The sequence below is a fragment of the Aquarana catesbeiana genome, linkage group LG06 (assembly GCF_042186555.1).
Source record: "Aquarana catesbeiana isolate 2022-GZ linkage group LG06, ASM4218655v1, whole genome shotgun sequence".
Lineage (NCBI taxonomy): Eukaryota > Metazoa > Chordata > Amphibia > Anura > Ranidae > Aquarana > Aquarana catesbeiana.
The window spans coordinates 64,075,117-64,098,726 of NC_133329.1; the positions used below are offsets into that span (position 1 = coordinate 64,075,117).

A 23,610-nucleotide genomic window follows, 5' to 3' on the forward strand; every position below is an offset into this window, starting at 1 on the left:
TTTGACTACGACCGGGGTGTACTAGGCCGCTGGTGCTTGCCAGTTCACCAAAACACTACCAAAAAAACTGTTAGCGATCGCAGGGATCAGGCCTGACTCTGCGAACGCTGCAGTTATGCGTTTAGTGTTTTGTAAGTGACAGTGATCGATCGATACTGCACTTGGGTGGGCTGGGCTGGGCCGGGCGGAGGGGCAAAACGCAGGTGCTAGCAGGTATCTGGGCTGATCCCGCTAACACTGCGTTTGTGGGAACCCTAAACTGCTGGGGACGCTAGTATAGATCTGATCAGATCAGATATTGATCCGATCAGATACTATACCACTAAGGGAGGCGTATTCTGCGTGCGTGGGTGTTAGCGGTACTGGCGCTAATCTGACGCTGCCTGGGGCTGGTGCTTGCCAGTTCACCAAAACGCTACCAAAAAAACTGTTAGCGATCGCAGGGATCAGGCCTGACTCTGCGAACGCTGCAGTTATGCGTTTAGTGTTTTGTAAGTGACAGTGATCGATCGATACTGCACTTGGGTGGGCTGGGCCGGGCGGAGGGGCAAAACGCAGGTGCTAGCAGGTATCTGGGCTGATCCCGCTAACACTGCGTGTTTGGGAACCCTAAACTGCTGGGGACGCTAGTATAGATCTGATTGGATCAGATATTGATCCGTTCAGATACTATACCACTAAGGGAGGTGTACGGTGCGTGCGTGGGTGTTAGCGGTACTGGCACTAATCTGACGCTGCCTGGGGCTGGTGCTTGCCAGTTCACCAAAACGCTACCAAAAAAACTGTTAGCGATCGCAGGGATCAGGCCTGACTATGCGAACGCTGCAGTTATGCATTTAGTGTTTTGTAAGTGACAGTGATCGATCGATACTGCACTTGGGTGGGCTGGGCCGGGCGGAGGGGCAAAACGCAGGTGCTAGCGGGTATCTGGGCTGATCCCGCTAACACTGCGTTTTCGGGAACCCTAAACTGCTGGGGACGCTAGTATAGATCTGATTGGATCAGATATTGATCCGTACAGATACTATACCACTAAGGGAGGCGTATGCTGCGTGCGTGGGTGTTAGCGGTACTGGCGCTAATCTGACGCTGCCTGGGGCGACGCATATCACCGCCGGGCGATCAGGGGGCTAAACCTTTATTCGGTAATAAACGGCGGGTGCCCTGACACTATTAAAAATAAACGAACTAACCAGCGTCACCCGTAACAGTTATACGGTGATCAGTGGTGAAAGGGTTAACTAGGGGGCAATCAAGGGGTTAAAACATTTATTAGATAGTATATGGGGGTCCCTGACGCTATAAAACGCTGACGGCGAACCTAAATATTTACGTCCCTAACTAGCGTCACCAGCGACACTAATACAGCGATCAGAAAAATGATCGCTTAGCAACACTGGTGACGGGGGGTGATCAAGGGGTTAAAACTTTATTAGGGGGGTTAGGGGGGTATCCTAGACCTAAAGGGGGCCTAACACTCACTGTCCTAACACACTAACTGTCACAAACTGACACCAATACAGTAATCAGAAAAAAAAAAAAAAAAACCTGCTTGGTGTCAGTTTGTGACGGGGGGGGGGTGATCGGGGGGGATCGGGGGGCGATCGGGGGGGGGGATCGGGGTGTAATGTGTGCCTGGCATGTTCTACTGTGTGTGTGTGTGTTTGGTGCACTCACAGTTCAGTCTTCTCTCCTCGGCCCGGAACGGAAAATACCGAGCCGAGGAGAGATGACATCATTTCCTCTGCCTCTGTGTACAATACAGAGGCAGGGAAATGATCCCATTGGCTGGGAGCGATCGCGAGGGGGGGGCCACGAATGGATGGCCTCCCCCTCACCACCGATCGCTGGGGGACATTTGCCGACCGCCGCAGGCACCGGGGGGGGGGTCCGATCGGACCCCCCACCCGCGGGCAGGCAGGGACGTACAGGTAAGCCCTTTTGCCTGCCCGTGCCGCTCGGTCGACGTACATCGTCGTGCGGCGGTCGGCAACTGGTTAGAGTTACAGAGGAGATCTAGTGCTAGAATTATTGATCTCGCTCTAACGATCGCGGAATATGTAACCTCTGTGTATCTGGCTCTGATACTACCTAATGCCTACCTGATCAGCGTGTCATGCAGACAGATGGCGGCCAGCGTGTCATAAAAACATACGGCGGCCATTCCAGTGTTCAAAAGCCGCGCCTCCTCCTCGTCTGTGATAGGCAGAACACTCAATTTCCCAGCAGTCAGTGTTCAGCCTATCACGGACATTCTCTCATCCTCGTCCATGGTATGAGGATAAGCGGATGTCCGTGATAGGTTGAACACTGACTGCTGGGAAATTGAGTGTTGTGCCTATCACAGACGAGGAGGAGGCGCGACTTTTTGAACACTGGAATGGCTGCCGTATGTTTTTATGACACGCTGATCGGTGGATGCAGAGCGGCACAGGAGGGATGGAGAGCGGAACAGGAGGGATGCAGATCGGCACAGGAGGGATGCAGATTGGCACAGGAGGGATGCACAGGACACAGAGAGGATGCAGATCTGCACAGGTAGGCTGCAATGGACACAGGGAGGTATACACAGGACACAGGGAGGTATGCAGATCTGCACAGGTAGGCATGCACAGGACACAGGGAGGTATGCAGCTGCAGATGGGCATTGTTGACCCTCTTTTCAACTTATAGTAGCTGCTGCATTTCTCACCCTCGGCTTATACTCGGGTCTTTTTCCCAGTTTTTTGTGGTAAAGTAGGGGCCTCGGCTTATATTCGGATCGACCTATACTCGAGTATATACGGTATATATATATATTTATTAAATACACTGCCTGCACACCACTAACTAACCTGCCTGCCTAATCTAACTCAATCTATCTCCATCCACACACTATACGCATAAGCAGCCTTATATAGTGTGGGGTGTGGACTTAGTCCCCCTGAGCCATGATTGGCCGAAGGCACCCTGCCTTTGACCAATTATGGCTCTCGCAGCAGAACGTGCTGTGATTGGCCAAAGCTTTCAGGTCAGGTGCATGCTTTGGCCAGAATCGCAGTGCAATATGGGGCGTTCCGCGGTGCTCGAATTTGCTGCGAACGCCCCATATGTGAGCAAACGAACACCCGATGTTCGAGTCTTAACTTACGTTCGAATCGAACCACGGGCTCATCCCTACCACAGAACAAGAAGCATTTAGTGATGACACTAAGCTTATCAGCATATTAGGTCTATGGTGATGTGCTTACTCCCAGGCTTGAAAAACGTATAAACCTATAAAAATGAATAGGAACAAAAACACACAATAAAAAAAAAGTGGGACATCTCACCAAAAATATTTTTGCAATTAAAGGTCTTTTCCTTGAATTTTTCACCAGAATCCATAATCTTACAAGCTATGGTGACTTTTTCGTGTTTAACGATGGAAGGTGTGAAGGTCAGAGAGGAAGTGAAATCTAGTAGATCTTCTTTATCAGATTTTTCAGTTCTCTCTCTGTGAGCCACATATCCAGAATGCTGAAGACCACTTTTTGTTTCTTCCCCTGATGGGGTTTCTAATATATCATAATGAGTTCCACCTGCTTCTGTCACCCTCCATATGGCCTTGGTGTTCTCCGTACAGTATGAGGCACCGCAGTACAAAGTGACTTTCTCCTCATTGTACCATGTCTGGGGACCGTATATGTTGTTGATACTGAAGGTTGGCATCTCTGCTGCAGTAATGGAAAAAAGTAAAAGTTAATTGTAATTCTGATTGAGAATACCACATAAATATACTGTCATTTTATACTTTTATCAGTAAATGTAAATGTATAGTCACACCTTTTATTATTAGTTTTGCATAGAGCAAGAGGGGAGAATATAAGTGTAGCACCCTCTACCTAAAGGTAGGTACTAGAGTAGTATTTTCTTTAGCTCAGGGCCCAAATGCAGGTAAATTTAGCCAGGCCTGTGCTTTAGGCTGGACCTGGTTGTTTTGATTTGGGACTGGGAGTGTTTAGTGTAGTGGTGGGTGTGGCAACCTGCACTCTGACTCAGAGGTGCCTCCCCTGCTTTCAGAAGGATTGTTCTGGAAGAGGGGTTGGAGCTGATGTTTGAGTGGCAGGCAGCTCATGTGAGGAGCCCTGACCAGTTATCTTTTGGTATTGGCAGGGGGCAGGCCCCTCATATAAGCTGGGGTCACATGCTTCCAAGGGGGAGTTCTGGAAAGGAGAAACAGATAATGGAGTATTGAGTTGCTGTTCCGGGTGTCCCCATGTGGGGATGCGCCGAGCGCGGAGGAGGGATGGAGGAGCCGCTAGGAGGAAGTCCTAGATAAGATCCTCATCATTAAAGTAGTATCAAGCTGCTGTGACCGGGAAACACAGGACTTGCATGCTGGAGGAGTGTGTCAGGCCGTTGTGTGGAGATATCAAGTCATCTCCGGCCTGGTTAGCACAATGGTAGTGCCTTCCAAAGACTGTGGCTGTCTGATTCTCTGGGCCATTGGGGAGAAGCAGTGTGCGCTTCTGGCTCTTTGAGTCGCATGGACAATCCCATCATAGTCTACAAGGAGGAATTATTCAGAGTGATTCGTCTTTGTTCAAATGGAAGTGAAGAAATAGAATATCAGTATGTTTTGCAGTAAGGATTTGTACAAGTAATAGTCTGCAGAAGAGTTATTCAAATAAAAGAGACTGGGGTGCAAAGAGTGTATCCAGTTTTTTTGCAAGGCCACGGCCACGGCCACTGAATAACTACATACAACGTGCAATGTGTTAAATGCTATGGGCATTTCATATCATCCTTTCCCCAGTTCAAGTTGTATCCCACAATAAAGATGACAAAACCGTGAAACTGACTGTTCATTTTCTTAATTTATCGAGGGGAGTATGGCAACAGGGTGATTGGCGGATTGCTAAGTAACCAAATCACCAGCCCTTACGGGGGTACCGCTACAAATGGAGGTCCCACCGAGATCTGCCTTCACAGTTAAACTGCTGATCGTCTCCCCTAGAAACAGTCAACAGAGGGAGAGACTTTGCCTGTTTTGCCAAGTCTGGGATGCATCAGGGAAAAGGACTGTGTGTTTACTCTTAAAGTGACTTAGTTTCAGGTCATTTTCCATAGCAACTAAACTACAGTGGGGACAGAAAGTATTCAGACCCCCTTAAATTTTTCACTCTTTGTTATACTGCAGCCATTTGCTAAAATCATTTAAGTTCATTTTTTTCCTCATTAATGTACACACAGCACCTCATATTGACAGAAAAATACAGAATTATTGACATTTTTGCAGATTTATTAAAAAAGAAAAACTGAAATATCACATGGTTTTAAGTATTCAGACCCTTTGCTCAGTATTTAGTAGAAGTACCCTTTTGATCTAATCCAGCCATGAGTCTTTTTGGGAAAGATGCAACAAGTTTTTCACACCTGGATTTGGGGATACTCTGCCATTCCTCCTTGCAAATCCTCTCCAGTTCTGTCAGGTTGGATGGTAAATGTTGGTATACAGCCATTTTTAGGTCTCTCCAGAGATGCTCAATTGGGTTTAAGTCAGCGTGCTTAGGGTCATTGTCTTGTTGGAAGGTAAACCTTCGGCCCAGTCTGAGGTCCTGAGCACTCTGGAGAAGGTTTTCGTCCAGGATATCCCTGTACTTGGCCACGTTCATCTTTCCCTCGATTGCAACCAGTCGTCCTGTCCCTGCAGCTGAAAAACACCCCCACAGCATGATACTACCACCACCATGCTTCATTGTTGAGACTGTATTGGACAGGTGATGAGCAGTGCCTGGTTTTCTCCACACATACCGCTTACAATTAAGGCCAAAAAGTTCTATCTTGGTCTCATCAGACCAGAGAATCTTATTTCTCACCATCAACTCCATGCGGGCTTTCATGTGTCTTGCACTGAGGGGAGGCTTCCGTCGGGCCACTCTGCCATAAAGCCCCGACTGGTGGAGGGCGGCAGTGATAGTTGACTTTCTACAACTTTCTCCCATCTCCTGACTGCATCTCTGGAGCTCAGCCACAGTGATCTTTGGGTTCTTCTTTACCTCTCTCACCAAGGCTCTTCTCCCCCCATAGCTCAGTTTGGCCGGACGGCCAGCTCTAGGAAGGGTTCTGGTCATCCCAAATGACTTCCATTTAAGGATTATGGAGGCCACTGTGCTCTTAGGAACCTTAAGTGCAGAGTGCAGCAGAATTTTTTTTTGTAACCTTGGCCAGATCTGTGCCTTGCCACAATTCTGTCTATGAGCTCTTCAGGCTGTTCCTTTGACCTCATGATTTTCATTTGCTCTGACATGCACTGTGAGCTGTAAGGTCTTATATAGACAGGTGTGTGGCTTTCCTAATCAAGTCCAATCAGTATAATCAAACACAGCTGGACTCAAATGAAGGTGTAGAACCATCTCAAGGATGATCACTTAGGACCATGTGATATTTCAGTTTTTCTTTTATAATAAATCTGCAAAAATGTCAACAATTCTGTGTTTTTCTGTCAATATGGGGTACTGTGTGTACATTAATGAGGAAAAAAATGAACTTAAATGATTTTAGCAAATGGCTGCAATATAACAAAGAGTGAAAAATTTAAGGGGGTCTGAATACTTTCCGTCCCCACTGTAAGTTTGTTGCCCAGTGTTGTTGCCCATATCAACTGTCCAGGATTAGTGCAGCCTGCACACCTCCTGCACCTAGTTGTATCAATGGACACTCACAACAGTAACAAATGCTGCAACTCAGTGACTGTAACCATGTGCTTTCGTCTGTGGCAACCACAGCGGGCGATCGCGCCCTATTGATTACAAATATGTCCGATGCTAACGGCGCGGACATCACCCACTGTTTGCAAACAGCCTTATTTATCCTGCTGAACACAGTTGAAAGTGGGGAGAGAGATTGTGGATGTCTACTGTTGCCCTTAGTAACCTGGACACAAGGGGGTGTTGCCGACGGGGTCTGCACGGGTCGGTCCCTTACAGTAGAATATCGCAATAGAGACATTTTTTCTGTGAAGGGTGACTGCTGCCAAGTTAGCCTGCAATTCAACAGTGTCTGCCTACCAGGTGTCGCTGGTGAGCACTTTGAAAATGTATAGTTACAGTTCCTCGCACGTTGAACCAACAAGTAGGGGGTGGAGCCACGCCCCAGAGGAAAAGCTAACAAGTGTTCAGCATGCTACGCGACAGACACGAGGTGGAGGAAGATGGCGGAAGGTGTTCAGAGCACTGAAATGTAGGACCAGGTGTTGGTTGATACTGGCATCTGACTAGAGCTCACCAGAGGACTGGCCTTGGGAGTGATCGCTGGTGTGGACTGCTATGCATGCTGCGTCTGGTATGTCACGGGCCCACAGTTGGAGTCAACACCTGGGCACGGTGCGGACATTGCGGAAATCCACTGACCCGGCTGGGACCAGTGCAGCAGGAGGCTCAATACTACTCTGCCAATGCAAGTACTGGACTTTGCATGCCGCAGATGCAGATGACCTGGAAGGCCGGAGAGGGTCGTGTGTCGCCCACCCCTGCGGTGAAGGAGCTCTCATCTGGCTCATCTGAATTGGAGCCTTAAGAGGCTAAGGTAGGAGAGAATGTCAGGGAGGCCTGTGGCCTGGCCAGGGACCCGGAGGTTGCTGGTGATAGTGAGCGGCTTCCGGAAGAAACCCCTGAAGACCCGGCTGAATCTAAGTCCCTAGCTGTGCCTGTCTGGAAGGAACCTAGGCTCGGGTGAGCCGCACAGGGTGAGCAAGGACCGGGCTGTGGACTGGGGTTCGCCTCAAATATTGGAGAGGTGTGGATCAGTGGAGAACCTGTTTGAGTGGTCCTCTCCGGAAGAGGCTTCATCCAGCGAAGAGGAGCCTTGGGTGATAGAGAGCTCTACCTGTGTTGGAGTTTCCAGCAGAACATCGGAGAAACCATGGTGCCCAACACCACCCCCAGTACCACCCTTCTGACTTTCCACCAGTTCACTCAGTATTTCTTCGGAAAGAGCACCCACGTACAAGCAATGGGTCAGCAGGGCCTCTGATTCCTACGTCCTGCCCGGCCATGGGAGGCCCAAAGAACTGCCTAGATTCTCCAGGTTCCAAAGGGAGGTACAGAGGAGAGTTGCTCAGGAGTGGGGCCTGGATTATCCCTATGTTCCAGACCATGTCATGGAAGTAGTTGAAAACTCCCGGGAGCAGTGGCAGAGTGACATGGTCTGGGACTACCTACATGTCCCAAAACCGAAGCGGGCACCAGAGAGCGAAGTCTGGGTCAGTTTCAAGGACATTCACAAAGTATGGAAGCTCGGGAGGGCCATCTACAAGGATAGAGTGCTAGTTCTGAAAGCTGGAAAGAACAGCTATTCAATCTCAGTTAGAGGCGAGGGGGGACAGGGGTCGGAAGAGATTGCCGGACCCGAGATATTACTTGTAGTCAGGACTACTGTTGTGTAGCCATAGGTGTGTTAATATTACCCATTTTGACTGCGGGAAGGCAGCTGGGTTAGGGTGGGTTTTCCCCCAAATGACTGTTATTGCAGGAGGTTGCCACTCAGGGTGCCTGGCATGGACCAAGTCATAGACACTAGGGTGCGCTACCCCTGCTCAACACCTTGTCATTTGCTTTAAAAGAAGGACTCCTTTGTATTGGAGCCTCTACGTTGTGCAGGAAGATCTATTGCCCACGGGGCACTCATTTGGCGTGTCTGCCTAGGCTGCACCCTGCAGGAGGTCTCTTAGATTCCTTTTGAGGGGGTGACAGTGCTAGTAGGAGACCACATGCCAGCTCTAAAAACGGTTCTGTCACCAGACAGAGGATGATAACCCCCTCTGTTTGGTGAACTGTTTGATTTCAGTTAGTTGTTTATTTAGTTGTGTGTTGTTTGTGTCTTCTTTTAGAAAAACCCTGGTATGTGACAGCTGTCTATCTCCACCGGTGGAACAGATGAAGACCTGTGGTAAGCAGAGTATTCCTCCCAAGGGAGCAATCAGGGCCGGATTTGTCACAAGGCCACCGAGGCCAGGCCTCGGGGCGGCAGTGGTGTAGGGGCGGCGCCGCTCCTGCAGCGACTTCGCGGCCGCCCCCCCTTTCGTGCTGCCCATTAAAGTCTGTTATGGGCACCAGTGCCCATAGAGAAGATGGTCGCGCCCGCGAGCCGACCACGCAACTGCGCATGCGCCGTTCCGAAGCCGGCCGGGCTCGGGAAAGCTCGTAAGCGCTCGGCCAGGCGGCGCATGCGCAGTAGCGTGATTGCGCCGTCTGGCGCCATTTTTAAAAAAATCGAGTGTAGCTAGCAATGGCAGCGCTGCGGCGGGGGAGAGAGATGACATCTCTCATTGCCCGCACCGCTGTTCCGCCCTCCTTCTGATGGCAGGCAGCATGGCTAGGGACATCCCAATCTGGTGGCAAGTGACATCCCCATCTGGTGGCAGGCAGTGTGGCAAGAGACATCCCCATCTGGTGGCAGGCAGCGTGGCAAGTGACATCCCCATCTGGTGGCAGGCAGTGTGGCAAGTGACATCCCCATCTGGTGGCAGGCAGCGTGGCAATTGACATCCCCATCTGGTGGCAGGCAGCGTGGCAAGAGACATCCCCATCTGGTGGCAGGCAGCGTGGCAAGTGACATCCCCATCTGGTGGCAGGCAGTGTGGCAAGGGGCATCCCCATCTGGTGGCAGGCAGTGTGGCAAGGGGCATCCCCATCTGGTGGCAGGCAGCGTGGCAAGTGACACCCCCATCTGGTGGCAGGCAGTGTGGCAAGTGACATCCCCATCTGGTGGCAGGCATAGTGGCAAGTGACATCCCCATCTGGTGGCAGGCAGTGTGGCAAGGGGCATCCCCATCTGGTGGCAGGCAGCGTGGCAAGTGACACCCCCATCTGGTGGCAGGCAGCGTGGCAAGTGACACCCCCATCTGGTGGCAGGCATAATGGCAAGTGACATCCCCATCTGGTGGCAGGCAGCGTAGCAAGTGACATCCCCATCTGGTGGCAGGCAGCGTGGCAAGTGACATCCCCATCTGGTGGCAGGCATGGTGGCAAGTGACATCCCCATCTGGTGGCAGGCAGCGTGGCAAGTGACATCCCCATCTGGTGGCAGGCAGCGTGGCAAGGGACATCCCCATCTGGTGGCAGGCATGGTGGCAAGTGACATCCCCATCTGGTGGCAGGCAGCGTGGCAAGTGACATCCCCATCTGGTGGCAGGCAGCGTGGCAAGAGACATCCCCATCTGGTGGCAGGCAGCGTGGCAAGTGACATCCCCATCTGGTGGCAGGCAGTGTGGCAAGGGGCATCCCCATCTGGTGGCAGGCAGCGTGGCAAGTGACACCCCCATCTGGTGGCAGGCAGTGTGGCAAGTGACATCTCCATCTGGTGGCAGGCATAGTGGCAAGTGACATCCCCATCTGGTGGCAGGCATGGTGGCAAGTGACAAGAGATGGTGGCAAGTGACACGCTCAGGGCTCCCAATGATTCTGCATTATGGTGAGTTGAACTATTTCATTTTATATTACAATGTAATGATAGAAATAATGTGTTTCAATTATCCTGACCCCATAACAACCATGGTGCTGGGGATGATTGAAGCACTAACACCAGCCATTGCCTTGAAAATTTGCCTGCGAAAAATCCTTACCCCTCGTGCACTTACCCTGAAGTATTTTTAGTCTGAAAATAACTGGCTTTAATTGTACAGTGTTCTCGTGTATGGAGATATGTTTTTAATTGATCTATTGTAGAAGTCATCGATAAAGGATGTGGTGTGTGTGTGTGGGGGGGGGCAGCATTGAAGGACCCGGCCTTGGGGCGGCAAAGGGAGTAAATCCGGGCCTGGGAGCAATGCTTTGATTCCGCTTGTATGTGACCGTTGCAGGGATCTGCAGTCAGGAAGTATAATCTGTGCAATGTATATGGTATGTGTCATTTTGTACTTTTTTACCAATGTTACCCGTTCCAAGTTTGTTTCCTTTTCCCCATCCAACTTATTAGATATGAGATGCCTTTCCTCCTTAATTAAGGAGGTATTTTGCCAATTCATTTTTCCTACAACTGAGGACAGTTGTGATTTTAGTGGGGGGCGAATGTAGCACCCTCTACCTAGAGTAGTATTTTCTTTAGCTCAGGGCCCAAGTGCAGGTAAATTTACATAAATGTATTTTATTGGGATTTTAAGTGATAGACCAACACAAAGTGGCACATAATTGTGAAGTGGAAGGAAAATGATAAATGGTTTTCAACTTTTTTACAAATAAATATGTGAAAAGTGTGGTGTGCATTTGTATTCAGCCACCCTGAGTCAATAGTTTGTAGAACCACCTTTCACTGCAATTACAGCTGCAAGTCTTTTTGGGGATGTCTCTACCAGCTTTGCACATCTAGAGAGTGAAATTTTTGCCCATTCTTCTTTGCAAAATAGTTCAAGCTCTGTCAGATTGAATAGAAAACGTCTGTGAACAGCAATTTTCAAGTCTTGTCACAGATTCTCAATGGGATTTAGGTCTGGACTTTGACTGGCCCATTCTAACACATGAATATATACATAAACCAAAATCTAATAATATCTATTGAATATGTGCAATAGTATGCAACTATAATAATTCATAAATATATAACCATTAATGTACTAAATTATTATATCATTATAATACATCAATGTGCAAAAATATCAATACAATTCATCAATGTGCAAAAATAAAGTGCAAATACAAAAATATGTGCAAAGAGGTGTGTGGAGTTACCCCTGTGTATCGATTGTGGGGTGCATTTGCTGATCTATAATTTGATCAGTCATTTTTTCTGGTGAGTCAGTTTAGTGTGGATGGATTTGCAGTGGGTGTTATTAATTAGCGTTTTGCACAATAACGTTCAAAGAAGATTGAACGTGGTTATTCTGGGACCTGTTGTTCTCCGGATCACAAATGGACTTTGTTATCCACTAGTGGACATTTTTTATTTGCACTTTTGCACACATTTCCAGCACTTTACATTCTTTGCACATATTTTTGTATTTGCACTTTATTTTTGCACATTGATGAATTGTATTGATATATTTATTTAGTACATTTATGGTTACCGTATATACTCGAGTATAAGTCGAATTTTTCAGCACATTTTTTTGTGCTGAAAGTGCCCCCCTCGACTTATACTCGAGTCAAGCACTTTTCTGCAGCAAAAAATTTCATTTTCCGAACCGATTTTGGGGCCCCGTATCTCAGGGTCACTTGGTGCTAAGAACCTCAAATTTGGTGTGCAAACCCAGTGCAACTGACACCATAACATATCCAAAGCTGGGGTTCCTAATAGCAAGTGGCCCTGAGATATGGGGCCCCAAAACCGGTTCGGAAAATGTCATTCTCTGCTGCAGAAAAGTGCTTGACATTTTCTGAACTGATTTTTGGGGCCCTGTATCTCGGGGCTACTTGGTGCTAGAAACCCCAGCTTTGAAAATGTTATGGTGCTAGTTCCACTGGGTTTGCACACCAAATTTGGGGTTCTTAGCACTAAGTGGCCCCGAGATACGGGGCCCTAAATTCGGTCAACTGTGTCCATCTGCAGCAATGTCATTTCGGGACCCTTTGGGTTCAGAGACCCCAAATTTTGGCTGCAGCTAGGGGGCATCTAGGAACCCTTAACTACTGAGTTTGAAGTTCAGGGGACCTATGGCTGCAAATGGGCACAGTGATGCTGCAAATGGGCATTGTCGACCCTCTTTTCCACTTACAGTAGCTGTGCATTTCTCACCCTCGTCTTATACTCGGGTCAATAAGTTTTTCCCATTTTTTTTGTGGTAAATTAGGGCCTCGACTTATACTCGGAACGACTTATACTCAAGTATATACGGTATATATTTGTGCATTATTATAGTTGCATACTATTGCACATATTCACTAGATATTATTATATTTTGGTTTATGTATGTATTTCACTAATACTATCCAGACTGAATAATTTTTTGAGACCAGCGCCGCGGTAATTTTTTTTTCTAGCACTTATTTTTGGTATACTACCAAAAATTTGAGTGGCAAATGTCTGTTATACCCACATTCCCCCTCCATTTTTCCATCAATATCCTAGGTGCTGTATATTTTCTTTCCTTAACACATGAATATGCTTTGATCTAAACCATTCCATTGTAGCTCTGGCTGTATGTTTAGGGTCGTTGTCCTGCTGGAAGGTGAATTTCCGCCCCAGTCTCAAGTCTTTTGCAGACTCTGACAGGTTTCTTCTAAGATTGCCCTGTATTTGGCCCCATCCATCTTCCCATCAACTCTGACCAGCTTCCCTGTCCCTTCTGAAGAAAAGCATCCCCACAACATGATACTGCCACCACCATGTTTCACAGTGGGGATTGTGTGTTCAGGGTGATGTGCAGTGTTAGTTTTCCACTGCACATATTGTTTTGCTTTTAGGCCAAAAAGTTTAATTTTGGTCTCATCTGACCAGGGCACCTTCTTTCACATGTTTGCTGTGCCCCCCCACATGGCTTCTCGCAAACTGCAAATGGGGCTTTTTATGACTTTCTTCTTGCCACTCTTCCATAAAGGCCAGATTTGTGGAGTGCACAACCAATAGTTGTCCTGTGGACTGATTCTCCCACCTGAGCTGTGGATCTCTGCAGCTCCTCCAGAGTTACCATGGGCCTCTCGGCTGCCTTTCTTTAATGCTCTCCTTGCCCGGCCTGTCAGTTTAGGTGGACGGCCATGTCTTGGTAGGTTTGCAGTGGTGCCATACTCTTTCCATTTTCAGATGATTGATTGAACAGTGCTCTGTGAGATGTTCAAAGCTTGGGATATATTTTTATACCCTAACCCTGCTTTAAACACTTGCCGACCAGCTGCTGTCATTATACTTCTGCAGGTCAGCACGTTCCCACAAATTGCTGTAGCTGTACGTCGGCTCCTTTAAGAGCCATAGCAGGCGTGCACAGGGGACCCAATGCTCATGGTCGGCGGCCGCGATGTCCACCGGCCACCCGCAATCACAAAAAAGAGAGCCAGAACGGGGATCTGTCAATGTAAACAGACAGATCCCCATTCTGACAGGGGAGGCGAGAGAGATCTACTGTTCCTAGTGATTAGGAACAGCAATCTCTCTCCTCCTGCAGTCAGCCCCATCCCCCCAAAGTTAGAAACACCTCCCAGGGAACACATTTAATCCCTTGATCGCCCCCCTAGTGTTAACCCCTTCCCTGCCAGTGACATTTACACAGTAATCAGTGAATTTTTATAGCACTGATCGATCTATAAATGTCACTGGTCCCAAAAAAGTGTCAAAAGTGCCTGATCTGTCTGCTGCAATGTTGCAGTCCCGCTAAAAATCGCAGATCGCTGCCATTACTAGTAAAAAAACATAATAAAAATGCCATAAATCTATCCCCTATTTTGTAGACGCTATAACTTTTGCGCAAACCAATCAATATACGCTTATTAACACAAAATATAAAAAAAAGAGATTTGTGCTGGGTGCATATACAATACGTGAAAAAGTGTTAATATATATAAATATCAACTAAAGACCGTGAAAGGAATCCTGCTGCTGAACACTATAACCCCGATATGAAGGCACAGAAAGTAGATATAGAAAGAACAATATACGCTTATTGACAAAAATATGTAGAAGAATACATATTGGCCTAAAATTAAGAATTTAATTTTTTTTTTGGATATTTATTATAGCAAAAAGTAAAAAATATTGCTTTTTTTTCAAAATTGTCGCTCTTTTTTTGTTTGTAGTGCAAAAAACAAAAACCGCAGAGGTGATCAAATACCTCCAAAAGAAAGCTCTATTTGTGGGAAAAAAAGGACGTCAATTTTGTTTGGTTACAACGTCGCACGACCGCGCAATTGTCAATTAAAGCAACGCAGTACCGTATCGCAGAAAATGGCCTGGTCCTTAAGGGGGAAAATCTCCCGGTCTGTAAGTGGTTAAACTTCTCCACAACTTTATCCCTGACCTGTCTGATGTGTTTCTCGGCCTTCATGATGCTGTTTGTTCACTGGGGTTCTCTAACAAACCTCTGAGGGCTTCACAGAACAGCTGTATTTTATACTGAGATTAAATTACACACAGGTGGACTCTATTTACTAATTAGGTGAATTCTGAAGGCAATTGATACCATTAGATTTTAGTTAGGGGTATCAGAGTAAAGGGGGCTGAATGCATGCCACACTTTCAGATATTTATTTGTAAATCCCACTAAAATACATTTATGTTTTTGGTTGTAACACTGTAAAATGTGGAACATTTCAAGGGGTATAAATACTTTTTCAAGGCACTGTAGGCTGTGGAAGGTTCTTGACCAAGCTACATTGCTTTACTGTAAGACCCCTTTCACACTGTGCCGCCCCAGGTGTCGGCGGTAAATCGGCTCTGTTTTTTAGCGCTGCTTTACCGTCATTTTAGCGGAGCTATTCGGCCGCTAGCTGGGCGGTTTTAATCCCCCGCTAGCGACCCAAAAGGGGTTAAATCTGCCCACAAAACTCCGCCGCAGCGGCATTTTGCCGGCGGTATAGCAGCGCTGCCCCATTGATTTCAATGGGGAGGAGCGGTGAGATTACCGCACCTTCACCGACGCTCTGCCAGCGCACCGCTCCAGTGTGAAAGCCCTCAGGCTTTCACACTGGAGTAGATGGAGCCGCTTTTTCAGGGCGCTTTGCAGGCGCTATTTTTAACACTATAGCGTCTGCAAAATGCCCCAGTGTGAAAGGGGTCTAACTGGTGTGGAGCAAAGTGAGGTCGGGGACCTGGTTATGCTGTCTGATAGGGGGAGTCAATTTAAAAGAATTACAAATCTGTTTGTAAGTAGAAACGCATATGCATGTGTTATTTCCACTGTGTAATAAGAATGGGCTCAGGCGTGTTCGCAACCCCACATGCCCGAGCCCGCCAGGAACCTGATGCTGCACAGCGCTAATTACAGGCAGTGAGACATTTCCTGATCTGTGCAGCTGCTGATCGGGAAATGTCTCACTGCCTGTGATTAGCGCTGCGCAGTGTCAGGTTCCTGGCGGGCACGTGGCATTGCGAACACGCCTGAGCCCATCTTATTGTGTAATCAGCTGCTTGCCAGTAGTTCAGCTTTAAGAGATCCTCTGCATAAAATATAGTAGTTATATTTGTCAATACTTATAGAAAATAAAGTAATTAGGAAAGTAAACAAAAGCAAAGTAGTACATTTCCCATGTTTTGGATGGTTCTGTATATAAATATTTATATATCTGTGTTAAAGAATTAGCAGCTGAACACCAGATATTGGGCACAGAAAAGTAGTGCAAAATATACTGTGCAGCGCTAAATTAAACTGAAAACATAGATGACTACAAGCATGTGATCAATAAAGTGCAATGTGCAATGATCAATATGCAATATCACTGTAACTAATATGCAACATTATATAATAGTGAAATTAGTAAAAGCAACCAACAGCTAACATAATACAATATAGCATATTACATCCTATAATATTCAAACGTGCAATAAACAAATGTGCAAATTGTGCAATATAGAATGACCAAGTTCATGCGATTGATATACAAGTATAAAAATCCAATAAAAAAAGAAAAGGAAAAGTTTTTGTAGACTAATGTTCAGTGAAGGAGATCCCACTAGTATTCAGTGGAGGAGAACCCACAAAGAGTGGACAGCATTGGTCAGATGTTTGGCAGCGTGTCACCCATCACCAGAGTTAAGATAAAAGGCTTACCAGAAAGCCATCGACCACCCTTACTCAGGGGGGTCACAAAGCGCTTGTTTGGATTCCAAGATCCACTGGAAGGATGTCCAAGAGTCTCTCACCAGAAGCCTCTATGTACACCGGATGGTAAACAGCAGCCAAAACATCAGACAGCCTCACCAGCAAGGTGTGTATAATCTTCTGCTCTCCTAGACAGAAGTTGTCGGAGGTTCTCTTGGCCTGGAATATGAGCTAAAGGGGACCTGTCATTTGCACTCTGAAAGAATTCCCAGCTATGCCTGTCATATCTGCTCAGGTTCTCCATTCATAAAAGCGGACATTCAGCTTCTATGAATGAAATGTGATCTCTGAATGGAGGAGACGAACCTTTCAATCATTTGCCTATCCTCTATTTATAGATCATGTTTTATTTCATAGAGGCTGTAGTACAGACTTCTATGAATGGAGGAGGGTGGAAGGGGCGAAAATGGTCAGGCTCTCTTGATGAGTGCAACTGACAACTCCCTGAGAGCTCCCACCGGAAGATTGGGGTGATGGGGGTGGGAGCAACGCTGTATCCTGGCCTAGGCCGACAAGGCCTAGGGCAGCACTTTGCAGGGGGCAGCAGGGAAATGGTCCCCGCCGGCTTGCGCTACACTGTTAGTGTAGCACCAGTCTTATGGGGCGGACTGAGCTGAGAGGCAAATTAATCCAGCACTCCCATAAAGTGGCCACACTGCTTCCGGTATGCAGGCAGCTGGCATTCCGCAACTATGGGGGGGCACCGCTTCTAATTTTGACAGTCCTATCATCCTGGACCACAAACCTTCCTCACCGTGCTATATGTTTTCTGCTGCACCATTGGCATGGTTATATCTTCTTAGTCCTCTCCATAAAATTATCAGAAATTTGTTCTTAAAGTAGAACTATAGGCAACACTTTTTTTTTTCATTTTGGAAAGAGTAAGGGTTATAACTCCTGTCAGTTTATTTTTTATCATCCCTGTCCCATTGCAGCGATTTCCCTTCACTTTCTGCCCCATAGCCATACAGGAAGTGAGAGGAAATCTATGCAAATTAAGGGAATACATTGGCCCCCCCCAGGCCCTCAGAACTAGTGTCACCACTTGAAAATTTCAGGGCAGGTCTTAAACAGCAAGGGGTGTGGCCTTGACAGGAAGGAGTGGGTCATATTTAAATGAGGGGGTGCACGAGTTTAGTCAGGCCTAGGGCAGTAGAAAACCTAAATACAATACTGGGTGGGAGGGCATTGCCAGAGAAGGATCTCAAGGAAACCAGAACCCAGCAGCACAAGGGACACAGTACCTTAATAGTAAGTCATGCCCCCTGTGTTGATTTTTATGTCTTTTATTTAGACTACACTTAGGCCTTAAAGTGGTATTAAACCGCAGCTGATTAAAAATAAATAAATAAATAAATACCTGTAAGGCAACTGCATAATGTGCTAGTATGCATCCCATGCACGTTTAGGAGATATTCATTTTACCTACAGGTAAGCCTTATTATTAAAGTTACCTGCGTCTTTATATTGTAAAATAGTGCTTTGGAGGGGTGTACCAAGACTGGGATGTTCCACTCTACAGATAAATTCAATTCCCTTCTCTGACAGATCAGACCTCTTGTAGGATAAATCTGCTGTAGAAGAAAAGGTTCCGTTCTCTGTCCTGTATGATGAGATTTCTGGAATATTGTATTTTTCAGAACTGGTGATTTCCACTAATTCCTGACGGCCCGTCTTCTTCTCAAACCATTTCACAACCAGAGCGTCCGGGAAGTAGTCTGACACCCGGCACCGTAAGAGAACCTCGTCACCTTGGAAGACACTCTCTATGGGGGTGGCCTGAAGCTTTGGGTGCCAGGGAAGATCTATTAATGGGAATAAAGTGGAGACACATCAGAAGAATTCATGAAAAGAAAATTGTCTGTGAAGCCCTACCAACCTATCACAGTCTTTCTTTTATATTTCTTGGCAGAGTATATTGGGATACAATTTGAAATTCTTTAAGTTTTTTACACAACTCATTCACACTTACCAGTTTATTACAACATAAACAGTCAGGCTGGGTTCTTTTTCGTGCAGACTGTTGGGTTCTTGTACCTTCACTACGTCCATGGATATGTTTTCATATTGCCCATTCAAACTTAGTACATCTGAGTGCATATGTTTTAATTATTAATATATAAAGATAATTAGCGGTATATCAATAGTGTTTTCCTTGTATTTACATTACTGTACTTGTGTTTTTTGAAGTTATTGTATTACATGTTTTTGTCTATTGAGGATATATACATATTTGAATTATCATAATTATTTCGTTATTATGTGTGAATTGCTGGTTAATTTGTTCATGATATTTATTATGTTATAGACGTACATTTATTAGGCGCTTCCTTACTTTAAGGGCACGTTCACACTGGGGCGGGGGCATTAGCTGTATAGCGCCACTAATATTAGTGGCGCTTTACCGCTGTAATAGCGGCGCTTTTGGGCCGTAAAGCGTCGATGCTGAAGCGCTTTGTAGGTGCTTTGGCAGTGCTGCCCATTGATTTCACCCGCTCCTCCACTGCCCGAAAGATGCTGCTTGCAGGACTTTTTCTATTGTCCTACAAGTGCCCCACCCCAGTGTGAAAGCACTTGGGCTCTCACACTTGGGATGCAGGGGAGGCGTTTTTCAGGCGCTTTAACAGGCGCTATCTTTAGCCCAAAAGCACCTGAAAAATACCCCAGTGTGAAAGGGGTCTAAGAGCTTTTCACAGACAATGTCACTTGCCCTTGAATGGACATACCGTAATGACAGGGTCTTCAAAAGGAGTACCAAATTTAGATTTAGAACATATCCTCATTTAGGGATTTTAAAGGCAATTCAAACATGGCCTAGTATACAAAATATTATTTATTGAATAACATCATTAAAATTGTGGTATAAGAACAATCTACAATTTTCAACGGAAATTAACATTCTAACACAGATATTTGACCAACAAAAATGTTTTAAATATATGTTGAAGAAGAATTCCAGCGATAGATATTTTATACATAGTTATATTGGTCCAGCTTGGATCAGTGTAACTACTGTACGTATGTACAGTAAATACCATACCTGACCAATGCCCCTGGAAGCTGGAAATCACTAAAGTAGACACCGCTACTCAAGTGACCTTCACTTGCTTCTATGTTCCATTATGAGTGGCTGGCCTGATGCATTTTGAACACAGGAGGTCGACCTGAATAAAAGGTCTGACTGAAAGTAAAGCATTCTTTGATTGGATGAGGTAGAGAGCTTGACATTGCCAGCCTGCCTCTCCACCTCATCCAATCAGAGAAGGCTTTGTGTTCTTTCAGGAAATGCAAAGCATTCTCTGAATGGCCCTCATGTCGAGCGGTTGACCTCCTGTTGTTTACAATGCAGTAGGGCAACCATTCAGCATGTGACCTGGAAATGAGTAGAGATCACGGAAGCAGTGGTGTCTACTACAGTGATTTCCACCATCCAGGGGCATTGACAAGGTATGGAATATACATATTTACAGTGGTCCAAACTAGTCCAATGTAACTATGCATATATATATAATATACCATACCTGGAATTATTCTCTAAAACACAGCTAACAGGAAAGCATCCCAGGAAAACATGTGGCTATACGGTAATAAGAAGGTGGTAGCTCTGATATTCCTTGCCCTAATTCCTTACCTCTTACAGACAGTTCCCGGAATTCTGGGCCCTCCATAGATTCATGTCTCCATGTCACCATGACTTTAAATTCAGGATCTTTGAATAACTCCCCACGAACTGTACATTTACTCCCCAGATTAAATGTGTTGCCATAATTGCTCATATTTTCCTTGGATTGGATCTTTTCTTGAGATTTTGCATTTTTAGAGGTCCAGCTGATCTCCATCTTTTCTGGATAAAAACTTTGCAAGGTAGCTGACAGCTCTACTTCTCCCCGGGGAGAAAGCGTTGACTTTACCGGCTCATTGAACTTGGGTTTGGCTGTAGAACAAAGTAATGCGTTTAGTTCAACTCAAGATGACAAAAAGAAGCAACACTTGTAAAACCTCCAGGACAGGGTGTAGGGAAGATTACTGCCCAGGAGAACCAATTTTCAAAATGATCAATATCTAGTGTTCAAATGAGTAATGAACCATAGAACTGGGCACAGTTCCCAGCCAGTTTTTACCTATTGCAGCTTTCATATTAAAAATACATCTGCACCAGATGTGGTAAAGATTATAGGATACTTCCTCTGTTCCATTATTTTAACCACTTCAGCCCCAGAAGGATTTACCCCCTTCCTGACCAGAGCACTTTTTGCGATACGGCACTGCCTCACTTTACCTGACAATTGCGCGGTCGTGCGACGTTGCACCCAAACAAAATTGACGTCCTTTTTTTCCCACAAATAGAGCTTTCTTTTGGTGGTATATGATCACCTCTGCGTTTTTTATTTTTTGCGCTATAAACAAATATAAGATCGACAACAAAAAGCAATATTTTTTACTTTTTGCTATAATAAATATCCCCAAAAAATCCATAAAAAAAAATTTCTTTCTCAGTTTAGGCTGATATGTATTCTTCTACATATTTTTGGTAAAAAAAAATAAAAATCGCAATAAGCATATATTGATTGGTTTGCGCAAAAGTTATAGCGTCTACAAAATAGGGGATAGATTTATAGCATTTTTATTATTATTTTTTTATTAGTAATGGCGGCGATCTGCGATTTTTATCTTGCGACATTATGGCGGACACATCGGACACTTTTGACACCATTTTGGGACCATTGTCATTTAAACAGCGATCAGTGCTATAAAAATGCACTGATTACTGTGTAAATTACACTGACAGGGAAGGGGTTAAACACTAGGGGGTGATCAAGGGGTTAAGTGTGTCCTAGGTAGGTTTTCTAATCTAATCACAGGGAGCAGTAGATCCCTGTCATGTCACTAGGCAGAACAGGAAATGCCTTGTTTACAAAGGCATCTCCCCATTCTTCCATTCCGTGACACGATCGTGGGACCTCAGCGGACATCGAGTCAGCAGAACCCACGGGAACGGTCACGGAGTACGTGGTGGGCATGCATGCGCCCACAATGCGGCGATTTAAAGGGGATGTACCTGTACGCCCATTTTTCCCAGCCGTGCCATTGTGCCAACGTACATCGTTGTGCGTTGGTCGACTAGTGGTTAAACCAAAATTATATGACTTGGTGAAGGTGATGAGGGAAGGTATTTATTATTCAAATATTAAAGGAAGGAATTCAAAGAGAAAAAAAAACAGACAAGAATGCAAGCAAAAATGTAAATGTAATTAAAAAAAAAATCAAGCCTCCAAGGCCATCACTGATGTCACAAAACTGTAATTGAATTATATTATGAGAGTTCTGTCCATAATATAGCAATTTCCTTTAAATACTGTAATTGCAATGTCAGTATTTGGTGTTTTGGAAGACTCAGGTAGAGCTTTATTTCTGTATTTCTTTACTGCATCTAAAGAATTGAGGATTTCAATGAAATAAACATATATGAAGCTACATGGAAGACAGTACATTGATAATATCATAAAGTCCATTTTTCTTCGATTAGATACTGAATTTTTTTTTCTCAAGATACTTATTGGGATTTTTCTTTATTGATCCACAGCAATTGCAAAGATACCCAAATATCAAATATTAAAGTATATCTAAAGTCAAAACTTTTTTTTTTCAATTTTGAATAGAGTATGAAAGGGTTAAAACCCCTGTCATTTTATTTTTTCATCTATTTGGAAATTTTCCCTTCACTTCAGGTTCTGTGGACACAACGGGACATAAGAGGAAATCTCTCCAAAGCATGAGGAAGTTCCCACTAAGTTGTCACTCCAACAAGTGCCCCCAATTATTTATTTAATAAATATTTTATTCTCCAACTCAAAATTTTGGATATTTCCACTGACAATGGTCACAATGAGTGAATTACCCCAGTGGTAACACAGACCGCAATAAAAACCTGACAAATGATCTAAGATGATTTTCCACAATCTATACTAAACTTATAAAAGATTTGGCTTTAGATACACTTTAACTGTCTAGCCTTCATTTTCCACAATTAGACTTAAATCAAATTGTTTGCATAATGACAGTACAGAATGTTCTTATGTATATAGACTAAAGACTGGGGATTCTGCCACCACAGACTAGAAGATAAAGAGACCTCCAGAATATGGGTGCAGGGTCTGGGAGCAATTACATATCACAGTATATAGGTGGCGGGTGGTAGAGGTTAGCTGTGATATAAAATTTTGTATTATGATAAAAAGTTGTATTTACCTAAAATGGACTTAGGATCATAGATTTTCTCCATCACTTTTTTATTATCAGAAATCCTGCAGGTCACAGTGGTCCCCAGATGTCTGTATATAGAAGGAATGAAGGTCAGCTTTGTGGTTACATCATGGAGTTTTCCTTTCTTGTGACTGACAATGTTCCTTGTTACTTCGTACTCCCTGGACATTAAAGGTTCTTCCTCCTCCATATCTGTGGATGGATTCTCAGAGACCTCAAGTCTTGTACCATCCTTACACAGAATAACCCAGGTCACTTGGGCATCCCTAGTACAGTTTGAAGCTTTGCAGGACAGCGTGGTCTTCGCACCATCAACCCACACAGGACTCTCAATGTCACCCATTGAAAACTTCTGAGAACCTGTTTGAAATGTAATCAGTGTGAATTATGTATATACTCTTTGGAAAGTGCACAGAACATTACTACAGCTGACCTATTACAGTTGACATGGGGTATGGACCTGTAACATAACCATGGAAGGTAAAAAACAAAACATATACAGCGCTGATAGAGATTATATAACCACACCATAAATAAACTATATATAAAGTGCTTGGTGCAATATTACACATAGGATAATATTATATAGTGAGTGGAATACACAAATCAACTACTAATTGCCAATATAGCAAAGTGCAAAGTGC

At 45.2% G+C, this 23,610-nt stretch overlaps 1 protein-coding gene across 1 annotated transcript in view; it reads right to left on the reverse strand.

The window, feature by feature from the left end:
• The window catches only part of LOC141148558 (uncharacterized), a gene marked incomplete in the record, with an annotated part of 670,733 nt that overhangs the window by 617,654 nt on the left and 29,469 nt on the right, over positions 1-23,610 (reverse strand). Inside the window, 4 exon segments of the mRNA XM_073636111.1 lie at positions 3,312-3,695; positions 18,157-18,507; positions 20,334-20,636; positions 22,952-23,326. Coding sequence (XP_073492212.1) covers positions 3,312-3,695; positions 18,157-18,507; positions 20,334-20,636; positions 22,952-23,326 — 1,413 coding nt within the window.